The 19,877-nt window shown below is 39.9% G+C and overlaps 1 protein-coding gene across 7 annotated transcripts in view; it reads left to right on the plus strand.

The window, feature by feature from the left end:
- The window catches only part of fmnl2a (formin-like 2a), a 42,239-nt gene that overhangs the window by 1,454 nt on the left and 20,908 nt on the right, over positions 1-19,877 (plus strand). For all 7 annotated transcript variants that reach the window (XM_023951087.2, XM_023951086.2, XM_023951085.2 and 4 more), the window contains exons 2-5: positions 9,196-9,279; positions 11,828-11,908; positions 16,100-16,176; positions 19,305-19,388. In XM_023951087.2, the coding sequence (XP_023806855.1) occupies positions 9,196-9,279; positions 11,828-11,908; positions 16,100-16,176; positions 19,305-19,388 (326 nt within the window). The remainder of the gene's footprint in view (positions 1-9,195; positions 9,280-11,827; positions 11,909-16,099; positions 16,177-19,304; positions 19,389-19,877) is intronic.

The raw sequence follows: 19,877 nt of genomic DNA on the forward strand, positions 1-19,877 counted from the left end.
ATCTGAAATAATCAGTTTTCATCATCATTCACAGACGGAGTCCTAGTTTTTTTAGGGGGTAATGGAAAAAAATATTAGTTTGATGTCCCTCCCCATCTTTGTAATCCCATCCAGCTGTACTCTCACCAACTTGTATTGATCATCTACCTTCTTGGATTTGGTTTTAAAATGATTGGATCAAGAAAGTTAGTCTGTAATGGGGGAAAAAAAAGAAGTAAAAGCTGTCATCTTGATACTTCAGGTTTTGGGGGAGGGTTTGTTTAGAAGCTGCTTTTATCAAAGCATTTAGTGTGAATTACCACTATTTAAACCCTAATGAGTCCTCGCTGTGGTTGGTAGCAGCTGGTTTTTGAGTGGCACTCTGTGACTCTATGACCTTCCTTCAGTTTGAGGTGCAGATGAGTCACAAGTTGCCTCTAAGGCATCTTTGTTTCCTAGGAATCAGTTGAGTCAAGATTTTGTACCTAGTTTGCCACGGTGCAGTGTGTTCCTCGGTTTATTAATCACTTCCTGTCATCCAAAAACTCAGGGATTTGTCAATGAGTGGGGCTGGTGTGACTCTATGCCAGGTTGTACTTTTGAGTCCAGATTTTCTCAGACTGCTGATCAAAGACGAGCCGCGGAACGGCTTCTTTGCCACTCCTAATGGGTTTGAACAGCAGGCGAGTACTGCTTCCCAGCGGGGGACCGCTGGGATTAAAGACTTGTTGGATGTGTGATGACATTCGAGCAGCCATCTGAGCCTCTAATCAAAGATGAGCTGAATCAGAAATTTCATGCTGCGTTATGCAAAAGAAGAAGAAAAAAAGATTATTTTTTACAGGCCTTACTCTTATTTCTTACTAGCGTTTGGATAGCAGACAGACCTTAGTGTATCTGTCAATCTGCCATTCTCAAACGTTATGGCTTAACTTTAATGTGCTCATGGATGCAACTGATGATGGATCTCAGATATTTGCTTTTCTATGAGAACAATGTGTTTTTATTTATTTAGCAAGAATAAAAGATAGTTTTCAATTACACGGATGACATGGAGTCCATTTAGCAGTTGACATGAGAGTGGGACATGGATATGCCGTCTGTCTTCAGCTTCTTCAGAACGCAGGACGGATATATTTGCACCCATCCCATCTTGGAAAAGATTGTTTTTAAGTCTGCAGATTCCTTTAAAGAAAGGCTCCCATTGAAGCATCTTGCATCCCTGAAGCTCAGTTCAGGTCTTAGAAATTGACTTATTATCTAAATGTAATGTAATTCCTGCTGAGTGGCCAGCTTACATGTGACCATGACCGTGAAGTTAGGTTAAGCTTTAACCCAAAGTGGCTGTTTAAAGATATTTTTTAAAATGGGAAAACGGGTCAGAACAGAAACACAGATTTTTAAGAAACCTTTGCCATTAATGTGCATTTTGTTTCTCACATTGTAAAATAATTAACAATAACACCTGGAAAAATACTTCTCCCTCAAGTCTGCCTTGGACATGATTATGATCTCCCACCCCCTTCTCTTGTTTACTCTACAATACTAGCACAATGCCTTTATCACTGTGAATTTATTTTCCATCTGGATAACTATCAACAGCCCAGCAGAGCAGTTTACCCCCTTTCCCCTTGTAGTATACATGCACAGTAATGTGGAGTAAACAGGCTTGACACCGACCAATTGAGAATGTGTGCTGCAGAAATGCAGCTCCGGCCTCAGCTCTGCTCCTCTGCCCGAGCCCAACCACAAGAGCTTGACGTCAAAGCAAATCGTACCCACATCCAGGATACTGTTTCGCCCTAAACCTCACGGGCTCTTGTGCTTGGAGAAGGGCATGCCAGCAGTTGGTAAAAAAAAACAAAACAGGTAGGTTACCCATTGAAAAGCCATGTGGAGGAGCGCTGGCTTAGCTATTGTTGGCACCCTTCTCAGTCTGTTCAGATTACATCTAAGCTTCTTTTGTGAAAAAGCCACTAAAGTGGCCCCAAGCTGCTATCATTTATGCTGAGAGGTACAGCATCTGAAATCTACTCTGTCGATACATTTTGAGCATTGTTTGTGTTTGACTAAAGTCCGAGGAGGTGCAATGTAGGATAAGGGGGTGGGTGGGTTGTTGACCTGGCCACAAGTTCAAGATTTAACTCGGCACTTTTTGTTTGCTTCCTGTGAATTTGTTTGATTGGATTTAGCAAAATAAAAATTCGAGTGCATCAAAGCTCTTCTAATCTGTGTTGATGAGAGACTTGTGGGCGTTTTAGCAAATAAATCCTGGTTTCTGTATGATAAAAGTTAGTTTAATTCATACGAAACTTACTGAAAAGTCAGATCACTTTGTCTTTTCTTTCTCTTCTCACAAGATGACTCGTCTTTTCCCCTCGCACCCTGGTGGGGAATACAGAAAGTGACAATGCTAACCCTCTATCTCTTCTCCACGTCGGCTCTTCTTCATTAAAAAGGAGAACAATGGCCGTTGTCTGAGGTGCACAGGGTGAACTGTGGCTGCATCCCATGTGTCAGGCCTGCCGAACAGAGCTGCTCTTTATTCTGTGGGGTACCCAAGACGGAGCCTGGCACTGGACCCAACAGGCAGCAGAACGCCGCCACACAAACCCATTAATATGTGTGTGTTATGTTTTCATGTGGCTTTGTGCTGTGCTGAATCCCCATGATGTTCACCCACCAATTAGCCACAACAGAGCTGTGCATGAAATAGTCAGGACACATTGGGATCCTAATGCCAGGCATTTGGAAGAGACTGGCAGTGGTGCAGCAGTGTTTAGATAAAGCATCCGCATGGGTGCCATGGGGTCAGCTGATTATGTAGGTGAGGAGGTCTTTGATTGGTGTCCAGACTCCATGGAATAGAAACCACTCAGGCTTGGACCAGTATTGATTATTGGGAGTCAGTTTACATTAACATCTGAATGTTTTTGTGATTTATTGTGCGCAAAAACTAAAAAAGAAACACAACAACATCAGCTGTAATATAAGTTTCAGTCTGACCATATCTCCACAGTTCTTCATTGTCAATATGAATATGAATTTCAGTTATTGTTTGCTCTGATGCTTTTGTTATTCTTTTTGTACATCATTTTGGAGCCACTGGGTCCTTATTTGCCAACGGGCTCCTTTGCTTTAGCTCTTCCTGCAGGTGTACTAATATATGGCCTTCAAACCGCCTGTCTGGTCCTTTCACGAGGCTTGAAGACTGTTGCCAATATTATCCAAGTTCACACAAACCGGAGCGGAGTCACAACACAGGAGAGGTGCATTGTGGTCCGTATGTGTCCAGACTCCAAAGTGGCAGCTGTGCTGTAAGGCAGAGGGCATGCAGAAAAAAAAGGGTTTTTGGTTCAGACTTGAGTTATTTGTAGCTGAAGGTGTTTACCTTTGTTCAACGGCAAGCCAGCTTTCCCCTCGAGTGTCATTGTGACAAATGAGGCAGTGTTTTGCAGCGTTATCTTGTGGCATTGGTGTTGGTATCATTTTTGTTTTGAGGGCCTTGAACTTTGTAAGCTTTTTTTAGTTCGTACAGCAAGCTGCTGAATCGCATAAATTCTTCATGAATGAGTTAAAAGGCTTCACTCTGCAAAAAATAAAAAAGTACCTTGGGCTGTTGTATTGTCCTCAAACTCCATCACAAACCTTTACTTATTTTAGCCAAATTTCTTTGGAAGTTCATTTGGAACGTGTGCTGCTGGAGTCACATGACAACTTGCCAGATTTAACATCTGCAGTGCAGAATTGGAAGTCCTTTCCCTGATGAATGTGCACCAGTGTTCACTGCCAGACTTTAATGCAGGACCCAGCAGACTCCGACACAATGCAACAGACTGCTGCTTCAGACTGTATTGGACAGAAAATGTGCCTCTATCGAAACTATAGCAGACAATATAACAACATGACTCATAAAAAACTTAAGAACTTTGTAAGTTTTTCTTATTGAATTTGATAAACTCTCTTGATATTGCCTATAAATAGGTTTTTGTGTCTGGATTTTGTGAAGACTTTATAAAATATGGAGTTTAAAAAAGCATTTATAAATTTCATCTTAACTTTTTTTTTTTTTTTTTTACAAGTCTCCTTCAAAAAGATGAGATTACACAAAAATCCTAAACCGTTTAAGGTTGGTTTCTACAAAGCAAGCGTTCAAGCCGTCTATCAGTGTTTCTTTAAAGTGCAGACTGGATTTTTAGTGACTGACATCATTGAGTTTTTTCAGAGGGAGACGTGAGCTCAATGCTCTTTCTGATGAATCTTTGGTTGTTTGAGGGATGATGACAGATTTACAGAAATCCTTACTGTTTAAGTTTACTTTCTCCTGTCTACCGCAGTTCCAACGAAGGTTGGACACTCTGTCCTCTTCTTTTTAAGATTTAGAATGTTAGTGAACAGAATATGGGTTAACTTTTCTTCGCTCTACAATGTCTTCCAGAGTGTCGTAGGTTAACATTTGGGTTTGAATGAAGCTGTTGAGTTTTCTTTAGAATTTTAAGTCAGATTTAGATCAACAGCCTTTCTGATTGAGATTTCTTCTCTCCTCGCCCTGGAACTCAGTATGGACTCCACCTAAGTCCAGACGATTTCGCAACCTCACACCATCTGTTTTGGCCTTCTGTGTCCATGTTTCACTTGTTTTACTTGGAGAGCGTCCTGTTGCTCCAAAACATCTCCTCGATGTTGTTTCCGGGTATTTACATGGCGGGCTAGTGCTGTTTTATCGAATCAGAAGCTGTACTTTTGGCCTAAAACACTAGACTAAACTAAGCCTTTAATTACACCTTTGTCCATAATGTATATAGAGTGTTAATACATCTACAATATTTGTTGAAAAATAAAAACAAGGAACAGCTTTCAGACACAGCAGCTTGGCATTACACTCAGATTTCAGGATTGCACACGGAAGAAGTCAAGTCTGAGTCCTTCCACTTGCAGCTGCTGAATTTGGTGTGCAACTGTTTTGATATCTGACTGTTTCATTAATAGTATTACATGGTTATTCTCAGACTTATTGAATGACATGTTATAAAAGGAAAGCCTGATCACAGTGCTGTGCAGGGCTGAAAGCTGCAGAAAAACGGAGCAAAAAAAAAAAAAGGCACAAATGTTTGAAATTCCCATTTTTTTCATAAGGCATTCCAGCGAGCAGCTTCAAAAACAAGAAAACTAGCGGCGGGTCGGGGGTTCCCGGTCGGGGATTTAAAAACTAATCTGGGGACAGACGGGGGACAACTGTGCCCCTCAAGAACGCAGAGGATTATGGAGCCACGCTGCGCCTAATGAGGGGAGGGCACCTCGGAGGACTTTTTACTGCTTTCATAATAGCAGCTCCTTTTATTTATAACAATGTTACACTAGATCTTACCATTTATAGAAATATCTTAGTAAATAATCAGGGGAAAAAATTCTTTTTCATATTCTAAACCCAGCACTGAAGTACAGCAAATGCAGCATGAAGTGAACAAGCCTCGATGGGGTTCCTCTGACAGAGTTTTCCAGTGCACGGTGGCTTCAAACACACAAATGCTTGCAAGCATTTGACAGGGCCCTCCCCCATCCCCTTTATTTGGGTGTCTGCTTTAACAAATGTTTTTAAAGGAACTTCCTGGGGAGCAGAACAGGTGTAGGATAGTTGATCTCGCTTCCCGTGAAAATTCCTCGGATTTCCGTTGCGTGAAAGTGTTTAGTCTCGCACTATTCAACAACTCTTTCGTCTCACACGGTTGTCGTCTAAGTTGTAGGGTTGGAAATATCCCTGAATGGTTCCTGCAGGAGGTGATTACTGAAGCTGTAAGGACGTGTTAAAAATAAATGCTGAAGTTGAAGTGTACTTCTGTCTGTTTTTACATCTAACATGGTGTTTTTGTGTCACATCTGAAAGCTGTTAAAGTGTAGACAGATCAATGTGAAAATGTTCCATGTCAAACATTTTATTTGCTGTCTTGGATATTTATGTATCTGACACTAATGGTCAGCTTCTCTTAGTATGACGGCCATCTTGTCATGAGTTACTAGCGCTCCATTTCTTGGAGTTGTTAATAAGTCATACATGGGTGTTTGAGTTCTTGTCCTCATCATGGTGGTCTTTCATCAGGTAGTGGTAAAAAGCTGCCCAACCCATTTCAACTGCACCCCATTAGTAACACATACGGGCAGACAGGGTTCTTGTGGATATGGATCCCAGTGAGCTGAGTGCCTGTCACAACTCATTAGTATTTTGGGTGAAATGAAGACTGGTAGAAGTAGCTCTTTGCTTTAGTTGGAGTTACACCAAGCCGGAGGACCACAGCTACCACAGCAAACCACCCAAGTGCCCAACCAAATGGTTTTCTTTAGAAGTGGATCCTAGTTTGATTGGTTTTATTGTGAAAGTTTAGGAACGGAACTGTCTGAGTTTGATTCCTGGTGAGTTGCCAGGTAGAATCAATGGAGCCTCTCTGGCTCTGAACTCCCTTTAGTCAGCAGAGCAGTGACAGGCTGGCCTGAAGCTTCTGCTGAATACGATCAAGATTTCCTGATCGGCTTTTGTGTGGGAGACTCTGAGAAGACATTGACAAATATCTCTTTAACCTCTCACCCAAAAACTAAATGTGCTGTCCAAAAAAGGACATTGTTGGAAAAAATAATGTAAAGATAACATAATTCATATTTTGAAAATGTATTGCTTCATGCAAAATATAATTACCCGTAAGTAAAGTTTTTGTTTTGATGGGTTGTTTGTACATCTTCCCTAACACAATCATTTATATGCACAATCATCTATTTATTTTCAATTATTCATCAAAGACTTAAAGTTGAAAAAAAACAAAGAATCCTTAAAGACTGGGATAGTCAACAGTTGCAGATTTTTTGTTTGAAGGTTGGCTGAACTGATCCATGAGGTGGACCAGTACTTATGCCTGATCAGCTGATTAGAGGCGAGCAGTATTTTCAAAAATAAGTCTTTCTTTGCTGTTAGTACATCTTCTTTATTTTCGAAGAAAACATTTCTATAGAATTTTCTATTGTATGTGGTTCTGTCCAGTTGAGTTTCAAGAACTTCTTAACTAATATGTTGTTGTTGGAATACATCATAAAACAATAGACACATGGTAATAATTGACTTTTTATACTGTTAGGAAGTTAACAGTATATGCTTTATTATTCTCCTGTTTTATTTAAGTTGAGCTGTTTGTGAGGCAGATAGATGTGTAAGTCCTGGGCTTCTGATTGGTTTTCAGTCGTCAGGTTTTCTTCCATTCAAAAGAAAGTTGTCACAACAATCAGTAAACTTAATTTTCTATATTAAAAACAATTTAGTGTCTCTTCTTAATGAAGAGTAAACTGAAGCTGTGGGTTGGACGTCTCTGTTGATTTTAGTGTTGCTTAATCTTGGAGATCGGTCTGTTCTGGGGATTCTCCTCATTCGTCCTCTTCTCACTCCCCCCTCTGAGCTTTTATGGAAAATCCAGGGGAGGAAAGTTGGTGGTTGAACACATTGATGGATGATCCTGCCCATGACTGCAGAAGGAAAAACAACCTCAAAATTATGCTGTGCCTATTTCCCTCCCACCTCTTCGTGGTAATAGCAATCATTTTTACAGTTTTCACTATTTTACTAAATTCTACAAATGAATACAGATGATAGTTTCTGATCTTTCTGTTGTTGTTTGTCTTTGTAATCGTCAGCGTTGTCCTAATCCTCTGTTTCTTTTACATTTGCCATGCATGCGTGTGGAGCTGTAGGTTGCTGGTGCTATTTCAAATACTTGATGCTTTTTCTGAATGAGGGAATCAGCCTTAGGATGGAAACAGTTGAGACCATTGCAGAGATGCTTTTGTGCAAGCAAAGCTTTTTTTTATTTTTATTTTTTATGATGCAATTCCCAACAAATTAGTTAACTTGATTTGTAAAAAAACCTATTCTTTTATCTTTATATAACTGGAACTCAAGATGAATGAAGGGAAACATACATATCCAAGCCTCATTGTCTCCAGAGAGATCTACATTTTGGGGAATTAAATTCATATAATGACACTCAAAGATTTGGAAGACATTTTAATTTTAAACTAAGGCAGACAGACAAGGAAGGGGAATAAAATGATGCATTTTTTTCCTCTGTATAAACAACATGCTCAGACGTTGTCTCTACTTAAAGAGAACAGTAAATGGATGGCGTTATATGCACGCACATGTATTAATACACTGTAATACAACAACAAAAAATCCCAACCAGCTGATGAAAGCGAACTGCTGTTGGTAACTGTTGTTAGGCAGGAAACTCTTCTTTAGTTTCCAGGGAAGTGCTGGATATTTATTTACAATTTACAGAAGCGTTTTATATGAAAGATGAACAGTTTAAAGCTTGAGGGGGAAGGATTTGATTTCGTTTGTTCCTGCTGAGCTCACAAATGTTATTAATGGGTTAAGAAATATTATTTTTTGGGGAAATTCACATATACTGGTTGTTTATTTCACGGTATTTTAATGCCGGTCCTCAGATCCCACTTCCCTGCATTTTCTTGTTTATTACCCTGTTTCAACATGTTTTATTGTTTTATCTTTTTAACAGTCTTCTTTGGAATTTGTTGCGACACCAAACGAGGCATGCATGAGACACGGTGACATTTAGCAGATGTCTCTTTAACAAGTCACTTGCCTAAGTCCAGCCTAGAAACTTTCTTGCCTTTGACTGTTAGATTGTTTTTTGTCTTCATTTTGATCCATTTAGGTGAAAGTGCACCAGTTTTTTTTTTTTGGAAGAATATTCCCTTTAGAATCATTTGTGTATTAATATAAAAAATTCTTTGCTAATATTGTATGCACCTCTGCTACTTCCTCTTTCCTTCTTGGCTGATTTTGATCACTTTATTGCATTTGAAGTGACCCTCCCATACGCAAATCCAATAAATGATGATTTAATACTCTTACTCTAGCATAGAAGCATTTGTTGCAACCTCTCTAAGCTAACAGTCTAAAGTTTCTTACACTATTAAATATGCAGTTACTGAAATAAATCTGCTATACATAAACATTTTTTAATTTTAATTTTTTGTACCAGTCACAATTTGTCTCCAAAATGGTTTAAACTCTAAGTAGGTGTGCAAATGTCTTGCTTGTGTATATCTTACAATCTCTGGAAGTGTGTGTTAAAACATTCGTCCTTCTGCAGGGATGATGGATCAATCTCCACTCCTCTTTTTTTTATGCTGACTTTTTGTCTTCTCTTTCAGAACTCAATGAATCTTCCTCCAGACAAGGCACGACTGCTGAGGCAGTACGACAACGAGAAGAAATGGGAACTAATCTGCGATCAGGTTGACACCAATCTTTCCTATGAAGCTGTCTGCCATAATCTCTGTATAGGTCACCCTTTATTCAATGCTGCAGCGTGTAAAACACCAACAGACTATTCTATGTATGTCAAGTTCCTACTTATCCACGACTTCATTGCTTTTTTGCTTTGCTCGCCCGGTCAAGTTGGTTATGCAGCCGGTTGAGACAGGCCCCTGGCATCATAGCCCAGAGGCTGCTTGCTCAGTGAGCTGATGCCCGAAAGCCTCACAGGGCCTGCAACTTCACTGTCACACTTCCTGCCTTCTTTAGCTGCGATGGAAACCAGCCATGAGATCAAAACCACCACCCGCTCAAACTGCATTGATAGCCACTGACCCCGAAGAGAACTGTGCCAGAGGGAGCCTGTCTGGCGGCTGTCCAGCCGTCAGGCATCCTCCTGGTGCCAAGTTCAGAACTTTAAAGGAAAATTAGTGTCATTTTTTTAGTGGAGCAATTCTGAACAAGTTATCTTTTTCTGTTAAACGATGCCTCCAAACTATATTCCTTTTTTTTTCTGCATCCACAACAGAAATTTATACACCCAGGGGTGTATGCAGCTCTGGGAGTTACCCATTTTTATGGCTTAATCTACAATAGTGAAAAAGGAAAAAATGAAGGTAGATGGCAGATACATTAGCTTTAAAAGCCTGCCACCACTGTTTGAAATATTTCACAGTAATTTATACAAATACTACTGAAGTCTCAGGGCATTTTGCTGTAAACACAAATTCACTTTACAATGTTTACCACCCATTTCCTTTATTTAGGAGTTTTTTTTTAACATATAAATTTATTTTTCTATTTTTTTTTTTTTGTCAAACTCCAAAATATGTGATAAACAACTCTTAAACCACTATTTTCAAACAAATGTACATTTTTTTAAATTAAAACACAACCAAAGTATGTTTGTCTTGGAGCTCCCTTTATTTAGATAAGCATTTGTTTTGACTGTTGTTGGCTTTCCTGCTTACCCAAAAGCCTTTCTGCAAAATGTGCAGCACCGTACCAGCTCTTTACAGTTTTGTAGACCAGCATAAGATATTTTTTTAGGTGGAGAAAGATTTGAAACCGTGACAGTTCTGCATCACTCTTTGGCAGTGCTCCTCTTGTCTTTCCTGTTTTTGTGAGACAGACTTTCAGGCCCTGATAGATATGATAGTTTTGTTTCAGTATTTGTACACGGAGGGTAAACAACTTTTGCAGGATGTAGCCTGCTGCAAAGAGCCGTTTCTATCATGCCAGTAGATCTGACTTCTTCTTTTTGAAACTACTCAGAAGCTTTATGGATAAGTGATCAAAAATAGTTAATATTGAAAAAGAAGTTTTGTTTTCTCTTTTGGGCATAAATGTATAATCATCTAAACATACAAATCCAGGTTCTGAGATAAAAAAGAGCTTTACGCCGACTGCAAGTCTATTTCTGCTATAAAGTTCAACAATTTATCTGATTGGTCTGAATGATAGCCTTGCTCATATACCAAGCCTCTAGTGGTTACTTGACAAATTTCACTTGGCTCCAGTTACTTGTATTTTCAAATTATCTTCAACATGAAAGACAAAAAGTTGACCTTGGATGAATTTAGGAGGAAACTGTAGGAATTATACATTTATCAAAGGGACGTTGAACTCTTCTTTGCTGAACAAAGCATCTGTGAAGAAAATGTCAGGAAAGAAAGTGGATAGTGAGAATAAAACCGGAAACCTGTCATATTAACACCTTATCTAAATGTTCTTTAGGGGATTTATTCAGCAACATGACACCACGAATCTACCCTTAGTGTCATTGACCAAATTCTATTTTTACTACTAGTGTTTAAAGGCGTTAGATAGACGCAAATAATAACACCTTGATGAGAGATTTTTATTAGCTTGTAAAGAAGCGTTATGACAAAACAATTTGTCATTATACATGCAGTAGGTTTTGGTGCATTTGAATCTTAAAATAAAAGTTTTTGTGTTTTTTTTTAATTTCTTTTTACTGTTTCTGAACTCTGGATGTTGTGTTTGTAAACTGTTACTCTAAAGTAATGACACCAAGCACATTTGGAGTCAATGACACAAACCGGCAGCATCATTTTCCCCCTGAAACGCCCTCCGATCTCTCACATGGTGCGATCAGCCTGCTGGGAAGTGATTCTTAGTCGGATCCAAATGGTGTTTCCCGCTCAACACACTGATCCAAATCCAGCACTAATCTCCTGTATTTCAGGGAACAGTTATGCCGTCGGTAGATGTTGGGACATGCACATTCACGCATGTCCGCCTCTAATCTGCAGGTGTAGTGCCTTTGTAAAATCTAAATTAAGATTAAAAAGATGTGGCGTCAAAGATGGAAATCTAGAGCTTTATTTGTTCAATTCAATTTACAGTTTACAGAAGTAAACAAAACGGACTAACCACTTCTGAGCTGTCTGACTTATGCTGACACTCTTGTGATAATGCATGATTAAAAGGATCTTTGCTGTTTCCACAGCTTTCACATTCTCTCTGTTTTGTTGGCTCATCTCATTCCTTTCCTTTGTTTGGCAGGAGCGATTCCAGGTGAAAAACCCGCCACACACGTACCTCCAAAAGCTGAGAAGTTATCTGGATCCAGCTGTTCCAAGAAAGGTGGGCACCCTGTCTAACATCCTGTGCTGTCCTGTTCCAGTGGCCTTGCTCCCACAGAGTCACATTTGGGATCCTCTGTCTCTTGTCTGGGATTGCATGCTGGGTTTAGTGAGCAGCCACTCAGCACTTCAGGGGAGAAGTAAAACAGTGAAAAAGGAGACAGCTGTTTATATGGAAGTTGTTACAGAAATCTTGTAGTTCTGGTCTTTTCCTGAAAAGAAACTGTAACACAGAAGAGTAAATGGTGTTCATTTAGGCTTAAGGGTTCTGAATGCACCATGCAGGGTTGCAGGAGTTAAAAGCCAAAAAAGAAAAGTCTAAGAAGTGTCTGCTACATGATAAAGAAGTTCTTATGTCAACTCGGCAGACAGTTCTGGCTGTTTCCCTTGGCTGCTCCAAAGGAAGCAGGACATAGTGGGAGGAGGGCCTTTATGAAGACAAGTCTTGGCGTGTGCTTTTAGGCCTCTGTGTCTGAGCTGCAGGGGAAAACTGGCCTCCGATGAAGAAATTAGCACTGAAACTCTGGCCACAAAAAGGCTTTGTAATTCATTGACTCTTCTAACATTCTGAAACCGAAGCTAATTAAAAATGTGATGATTTTGTGTAACAGAAAGATGATGTTTAGGAAGAAAAGTTGTTTTGTGACAAAGGTTAATGAATCTGAAGAGTAAAAAAAGCAAAAATCTTTTAAAATCTGCAGGACAACTTTTTTTCTTTTGTGGCTCCTGTAAGTGATGCTTTTAATATATCAATCAAAAGACCACACCCCTTTTCTGCGAAATTTTGTGTTAAAAAATGAAATTAAAAGTTTTGTTTTTGTTAAATTAGCACCACCTTATCAGTTAAAAAAATCTAGGATCACAAACAAAAGTTTTGTACCAACTTTATTGCTCATTTTTGTAAACTGGTCCCATTGGTATTTAAGTTAAAGAGGACAAATTTGTTTTTATGTAATTCTCTTAGTAGTTGCTTAATGCACTGCACTTGAGTCTAGTTAGTTTTGCAGCGTCAATTCGAAAGCTGAAGGGAAACTGCTTGGTTTTTTCAGTTCTGTTTTTTTGGCTAAGCAGACCAAAACTTGTGGAAATATATTTAACTTTAACATGTAACCGTTTCTCCTTTTTTTTTTTTTTTTTCCATTGTGAACTTTCAGTAAATTTGGGGGGGAAGAAACAATTAATTTCAAGCAATCAAAAATCACAATTTCCTTTTTTGTGTTCCAGGAAATGCCATGTTGCCATTCTTTTCAACCAGCAACAGCATCAAAATTTATAAAGAAGTATTGAGGAATTCTGACAAATTCCCATTAGGAACTAAACATTAATGATAACATGACCTTTTTTCCCACAAAGGTGATAAATTGACTAGTAAAAAGCAAAGTCACCTGTCCGGTGTGGTGGACTGCATACCTCAGTGATTCCGACACATAATCCAATTCCTGATGGATTACACATGTATGAGATAGCGAGGAAGGGATGAGTCAAGTGAACAAAGAGAATTAAAATAATAAACGGTGTGTTTGCATGAGTGGACTTGTTCCGAGCAACAAAGACCAAAAGCACCTCTGCCTTTACCAAAATCTAGATGAGGAAAAATTGATACCACCCTCCGTGTTTCCCTGTCGGAGGGAAACGCCCCTCTGTTACCTGACTGTCTCCCTTAAGTTTGAGTGAATGTCCAACAAACAGTCTTTAGAGACCCACTCTGATAAAAATCATGTTTTTCGTGTTTTTAATATGTTGTTGCGACATTTTTCTGATGATAGAGGGTGTATCTTAAAAAAAACTTCAAACTGTATTTCTGAGTATTTCTTCATACAAATTATGAATCAGAAGCAGATAAAAAAATGCCTTTTGTAGAAGAGCTTATTTGTGACGTAGGAAATACACTTGGCAGGCCACAAGATTCCTGCTCTGCTCCATTGTGATGCATCCACTTAAAGACAACTAGATCCATGTACGTCTTCGTTTCGTTATCCAATCTGTCTCAAAACTGTACGGCTGATAATGTTAGGTAGGGCGTGTGGGTGGCTGTAAGCTAGCGTGTAAACGGATAGATGATGGGAAATTTTTATCGTGACTTACCTTACATCAACAGTTCTGCCTACAACTCGGAGGCAAATTTCTAATGAACTACTGCCGCTCTGCAGAAACTATGTCCCAGAAAGCAACAGTTTTTTTGATTTTGGCTAAAAACGGCATAATCGTAATTAAAAAACCACTGGGAACTCTTATAATCAGAAGATGATCGGAGTGGGACTTTAAGTGACATTTTGACCCTCGTTCAGCATGACTGGTTGAACTGGGTGGGTATGTCTTCTGTAAGCTGGGAGAAACCTTGAAGTGGACAGGCATCGAGAAACACGTTGAAATTGAAGTGAGGAAGGCAAACGGACAGGGAGGGGAGACCGAATAATGAAGAGAGGAGACGGAGAGAGGGACAGATTGACAGAGACAAAAAGAAGCACTGGAAAAGAGAGAGTTATGGGCTCCTTTCTGCATTCCTGATACATCCCCCTTTTCTTCAGACTCAAACAATTGCCACTTTGTGCCACTGTGAGAGCTCTGGAGGTCATTGCCTCTGCTTTCCATAGGCAGGCTCCAGTGCATTCCTCTGAGCGGCTCCCAGCCAATAGGCAACCGGACGAAGAGCTACAGTCCAACTAGTCCCCAGAATGCATCAGCTGCTGATTTGTTTCCAGGATGACCCCTCCTGAGCTCACACTTCCCCAAACACCCCCCTTTTTTTTCTGTAATTTCCTCCCCTCCTTTACATTCGCAGTGCTGTCTTCTCCCCTTTCACTGCTCCCACCTCATTCTCAGCTTTCCTCTCTTCCCTCTTCTCCCTCCGTCTTCTCAGCGGTGCAGCTGGTAGCACTTAGAAGTGTGGAGTGTGGGGTGTTTGGAGGGTGCTGTGAGAGTCTGCGCAGTACCCCGAAATATGTTCTGCTTTTCCACACAAGCGGACGAGTGACTCCTCCCTAATAAAAACACTCTGGTTCTCATCTCCTCATGCTCCGAGCCCAAACCGCCCAGGCCCACAGACGTACACGAGAGAGAGTCGGCTATGGGAACCACTTTCTTCTCTGTTGATGTTTGAAATTTGGCTAAAAGCTGAGTTTTGTTTTTCTCTCTGATGTAAGAACCTTTTAGAAAGTGATTTCTTCTTATCTCTGGTGTGTACGTCTAAAGAAATGTATCTCTGTTACTGACTTATAATCAACACCAAGAATGTTTTATTCTTGCTTGTGTTGTAAAAACAAAATCTGTTCATCTTTCTTCTAGCAACTTTAAAATTTTGTTATGTTGGAGGCAAAAATTAGGAAAAATTTCTTTGTGTAAGGATTATTATAGTTATACATAATAGTATTTCCTCATTTAGTTTTTTTTGAGCTGCATAGACACTTGAACGCCTGATGCTGAAGATTTAATAGAGCAGTTTTCTCCCCTTCTTTGTTCCACTTCTGGTGTAAGAGATCCACTCCCTCTCATCAGGGATTTCCCCCATTCCCATCACCCTCTGAGCCTGTTGGTCCCCACTGGTCTTTCACTAGCTTGTTTTGTTCATGCTCTTGTGTAACAGCATGAAGGGCCTTCCGCTTTTTTTTTTTTTTTTTTTTGTAGGTAAGGCAGATAACTCCCAGTAAAGATGAAAGCAGAGAGGGGCCAGCTCCCTTTTTCTTTTCTTTTTTTTTTTGTCCTAACCAGTCGTTCAGCAGCTCGCTCATCTGTCTTGTCGGTGTATCCCCGAGCAACCCGCTCGAGAATCCGTGTTAGGCTGAGCTTGTGAAAACGCCAGCCAGCTCTGCTTTCTGGAGGCTATTTAAAGCAAAGGTGTGTGAGGTGTGGCTGCTCAATAACAAGATTGGACTTAGGCAGAAAAAAATAAAATCTTAAGCCTCATTATTTAATAGCCTTAGGAAAAGCATTTTGAGTTTCCTTTGAGTCAGCTCATCTTTAGCTTCACGGTTGTTTTCCTGTTAAAAGTTCTTACCAAACCGCTCCCTCTTTTAGTTTTTAATTACTATCCACTCCCCTGAACATCTAAATGTCACAGTGGTTGCCTGAGAATCTGTTTGACTTTTCTGTCAGAAAAAAAGTGGTGTGAAACCAGCATTTGTTCCATCTCTGTGCCAAGAAGAATTCATATTTCAGACACCATGATAAAACGTTCCGTTTTTCTTTCTCTTAGAAATTCAGACGGAGGGTACAGGAGTCCACCCAAGTCCTGAGAGAACTGGAAATTTCCTTACGGACCAATCATATAGGGTGAGTCACTGCAGGATTTTGTGACACACGGTGTCACGCTCATACTATTAGATTTTAAAAGAAACAAAAAAAGAAGTGGAAATTCTGATACTTGTAGATACAGACATGGAAATAAACATCAACCCCCAAATCTTGTAAACATTGTCCTAAAATTACACCAAAGAACACGGGAAGATAAAAAAAAAAAAGATTGTGGGTGGAAGGAAAAACGTGTTTTTCTAGATGTAGTTTTACTTTAGTATTTATGAAGAAAATATGACTGTAGTGCTAAAAGAATCCAGATTTCACAACAGATGAAAAGCTGATTCATTTACCTGCAGTGTCAGGTATTCCAGTGAAGCAAGCCTTAACCTGTGATGACTGATACTGATTTAGGGTAACTCTTTAGGGGAGATCAATATCTCTCTGACAGACACACAAGTTATTGTTTTGTTGTGTTGACATCTCTGTATCCAAGGACTGTGATCGACGTTGATGATAAAGCCTGTTGCATTTTGGGATATGTATCAAGTATGGGGCTAAAAATTGAAAAGAAAGTCTAATGCAAAGTTGCAGGTGATCATTTATTACCATTGACTGTATATGAGAGCTGGACTGAGTGAGTGTGACATCAGTCATTCATTCATCTTCTGATCCGTTTGTTCCCTCTTGGGGTCACGGGGCTGCTGGAGCCTATCCCAGCCACTTGCGGGCGAATGCAGAGTGACATCACCCATGGAAAATGAAGTCAATTTAATCGCCTTTTTTATTTTATTTTTTTATGTGGACAAGGCCATGTTGGAGCCAGTACAAATGGCTCTGTTTCTATGGCGACCAGAAAGAATGGTGATTCTGTACAATAGAATGACTGAATAATAATAGTGGTTTATAGTGGGAGGAGTCACTCAGTCCAGTTTTCATATGCAGTCAATGGCTGATAACGCTTGTGTGCATCTTTACTCCAAAAGAAATGCAAAGACGAGGACTATACCTTTGTTTTTCTCTCAAAAATTGACACTTTACCAATCAAACACAGCTTTACATGGAACTGGGAGGAGTTTGGGGAGGTGGGAAAGTTTTTAATCTGGGTCTGTGGTGGCATAATCCCTGTTAAATTAATTATTGTTATACTTAAGTGCCCTGATACAAATTTGGAAAGCTTTTTTTTTTTCATAGATTGACATTCTCCTAAAATCTACAAAAACAGATAATCAAAAAACAATTAGTTAATATGAAGGAATACTGGACAGAATATTGGAAAAAATGTAAAATTCTGCAGTCGAACAGCACCAAAAGATTTATTCCCACACAAGCATTTTAGTGTTAAAGTGTTGTAGGTGGATGGCCACAGGAGAACTGAAGATCCTGCCAAACAATGGGAGGAGAAATCAGTGGGAGCATGTTCTGGCTGCTCCACCATAAACTATTGCAACAGCAACATTACCAAACAGTCTGCTTTTTGCTTCTTCCCCTGATTTGACTGTTTTTGTGTTTTTCCTTGCAGTCCCACACATATTACTTGCATCACTTGGTGGCCTTCAGCAACAGTTAGAAAATTATCTCATGCGTCTGACAACACTGCCTTTCTCCTCTGCACACTGTTTACACTCTGATCAGAATTTTTGCCCTAAACCAAAACATTTTCCCGTCACAGCCGGAGACGATGTCCGTCTGGCTGACGGTTAAATCATCCTCTACAAAGATTACGAAGATTAACTCTTTTTAGGGACTGTGTGCTTTGAGGCTGCATCACATGAGTAATCTTACTTATCTAGATTAGACAATAATGCATTACCAAGGAGGGACTTGGGGGGGAGATTTAAAAGCTGGGGGTTGTTTACAGTACAATATCATCTACTTAAGCAAAACCTAGTTGTGCCTTCATTTTATAACAGATGCACAGTCATATGGACTTTGTAGGAAAGGTGGCTGTCTGATGCTAACCCTGGCTCCTCGGCCCTGTCTTGACATGCCGCTCTCTGGCCGCCAACATGTGGTGCATGGGTGGATTCTCGGTTAACGTCCTGTGATAATGATTACCATGTGGGGCTGGTGAAACCACGCCCCCTGCCTCCTTTTACAACACAACATTCCCAGCCAGGCAGCGCTTTATTGGCCGCTTCTGTGAGCCTGATTCAGTCAAATGTTGTTACGCTGCAGGGAAGCCAATAAAGAAGCAGCAAGCCAGTTTTTAAAGTGGCCCCATCAGTGCTGTGTCACTCAAAAGTACGACTGGAAAGTCATTATCTTTATGCCCTGCAAATTTCTGTGCAAATCATGCCTGTCGAAGCATTTGTCTGAGGTAAAAGAACACATGGGACCCTCATGTCAAAGACTCTTGATATAGTAATGATAGGCAATAGGAAAGCACATGCAACAGGTAGCTCTTGATTGAAAAGAAAAAGCTTGAGGGCTATGTTCTTTGCCTGTAAAAATACATAAAAATGGCTTTTTAAAAATTGTTTTTGTCTTCTCGCTTTTCCCAAATTTGCAGCACACACATGCAATAAAAGGAGAGTCCTTAAATGTGAAGGTGGAAGCCTCTGGGTCTGCAAACAGATGCATGAATGATCTGTTTGCTGCTTTGAGCCAAGAACCTTTGAAAGCTATTAAACAGATCATTATGCTCCTTTTAACAACGCAGGAATGTATCTATCAAGAGCCATTACTGACGCTTTGTGAGGTATTTTCCAATGGATATTTAAAATATATAGTTTATTTAAATTTAAAGTTGGATAGATCAGATATTGGAACAAAAATGAATATTGATATCCATTTTTGTTGCTCCGGTAATGTTAGATTGGGGTTGTGAAACAACAGGATGATGGGAAGTCTGGAAAGACTTACTCTGCCCCAACAGTGCCACCCACAACTCAGAGGTGAATTTCTCATGAACTACTCCTGCTCTGCAGAAACTATTCTAGAAAACGACACAGGTTATTTAATTTAGCCTAAAAACGGCATAATCATAATTAAAAGACCAGGACCATGTTTTTTTAAAAGGATTAAAAGTTCATCGAAGTGGGACTTTAAATAAAGAATCTTTAGTTGTCTTATAATTACACATTAATCTAAAAATTTCGGAACATGTAAAGAATTTGTAGAGTTTTATTTTGTGTGAGCTCCCTTTTGTGCATTCCTCTCTTCAGGTGGGTGAGGGAGTTCTTGAATGAAGAGAACAAGGGCCTGGACGTGCTGGTGGAGTACCTCGCGTTTGCTCAGTATGCCGTCAAGTAAGTCGCAGAAGAACTGCCCCTTTTTCCTCTTCAGAGCTGCTGGTGTGTCTCCATGCAGCGCCAGCACCATCGGTGCTGCGGGCTGACAGAAACACCGAGTCACTCGGGGCTCATTGCTGACACATTGTGCATTATAGCAGCCACTCGCTTCTATTCATGAACAGACTGTGTGATTGTTAGTCACTCACAAAGTCCCTGTTCAGGGCCAAAGAGCCTTGTCCTTAAATATTTTATTCACCCCTCCACCTTCCCGTATGTTTAATAGTCTGTCTGCATTATGAATGGTTGGCTGTAAAGTTTTGTTTGTGCAGTGCTACAGGAGCACATTAAACTTTGGAACCTGTATAAAAGCTGAAAAACCCTAAAGTGCAACGTTTTAACAGCTGTCAAGGGTAACCAAAACTGATCTTCTCTAAATTTTTAAATTAGATTTTGTACAGAAGTAGGTTTAGCTTTTATAAGTACAGACTGACACACTGATCCCTC

This window comes from Oryzias latipes, chromosome 21 (genome assembly GCF_053564925.1).
Source record: "Oryzias latipes strain Hd-rR chromosome 21, Olatipes_Hd-rR_3.1".
Lineage (NCBI taxonomy): Eukaryota > Metazoa > Chordata > Actinopteri > Beloniformes > Adrianichthyidae > Oryzias > Oryzias latipes.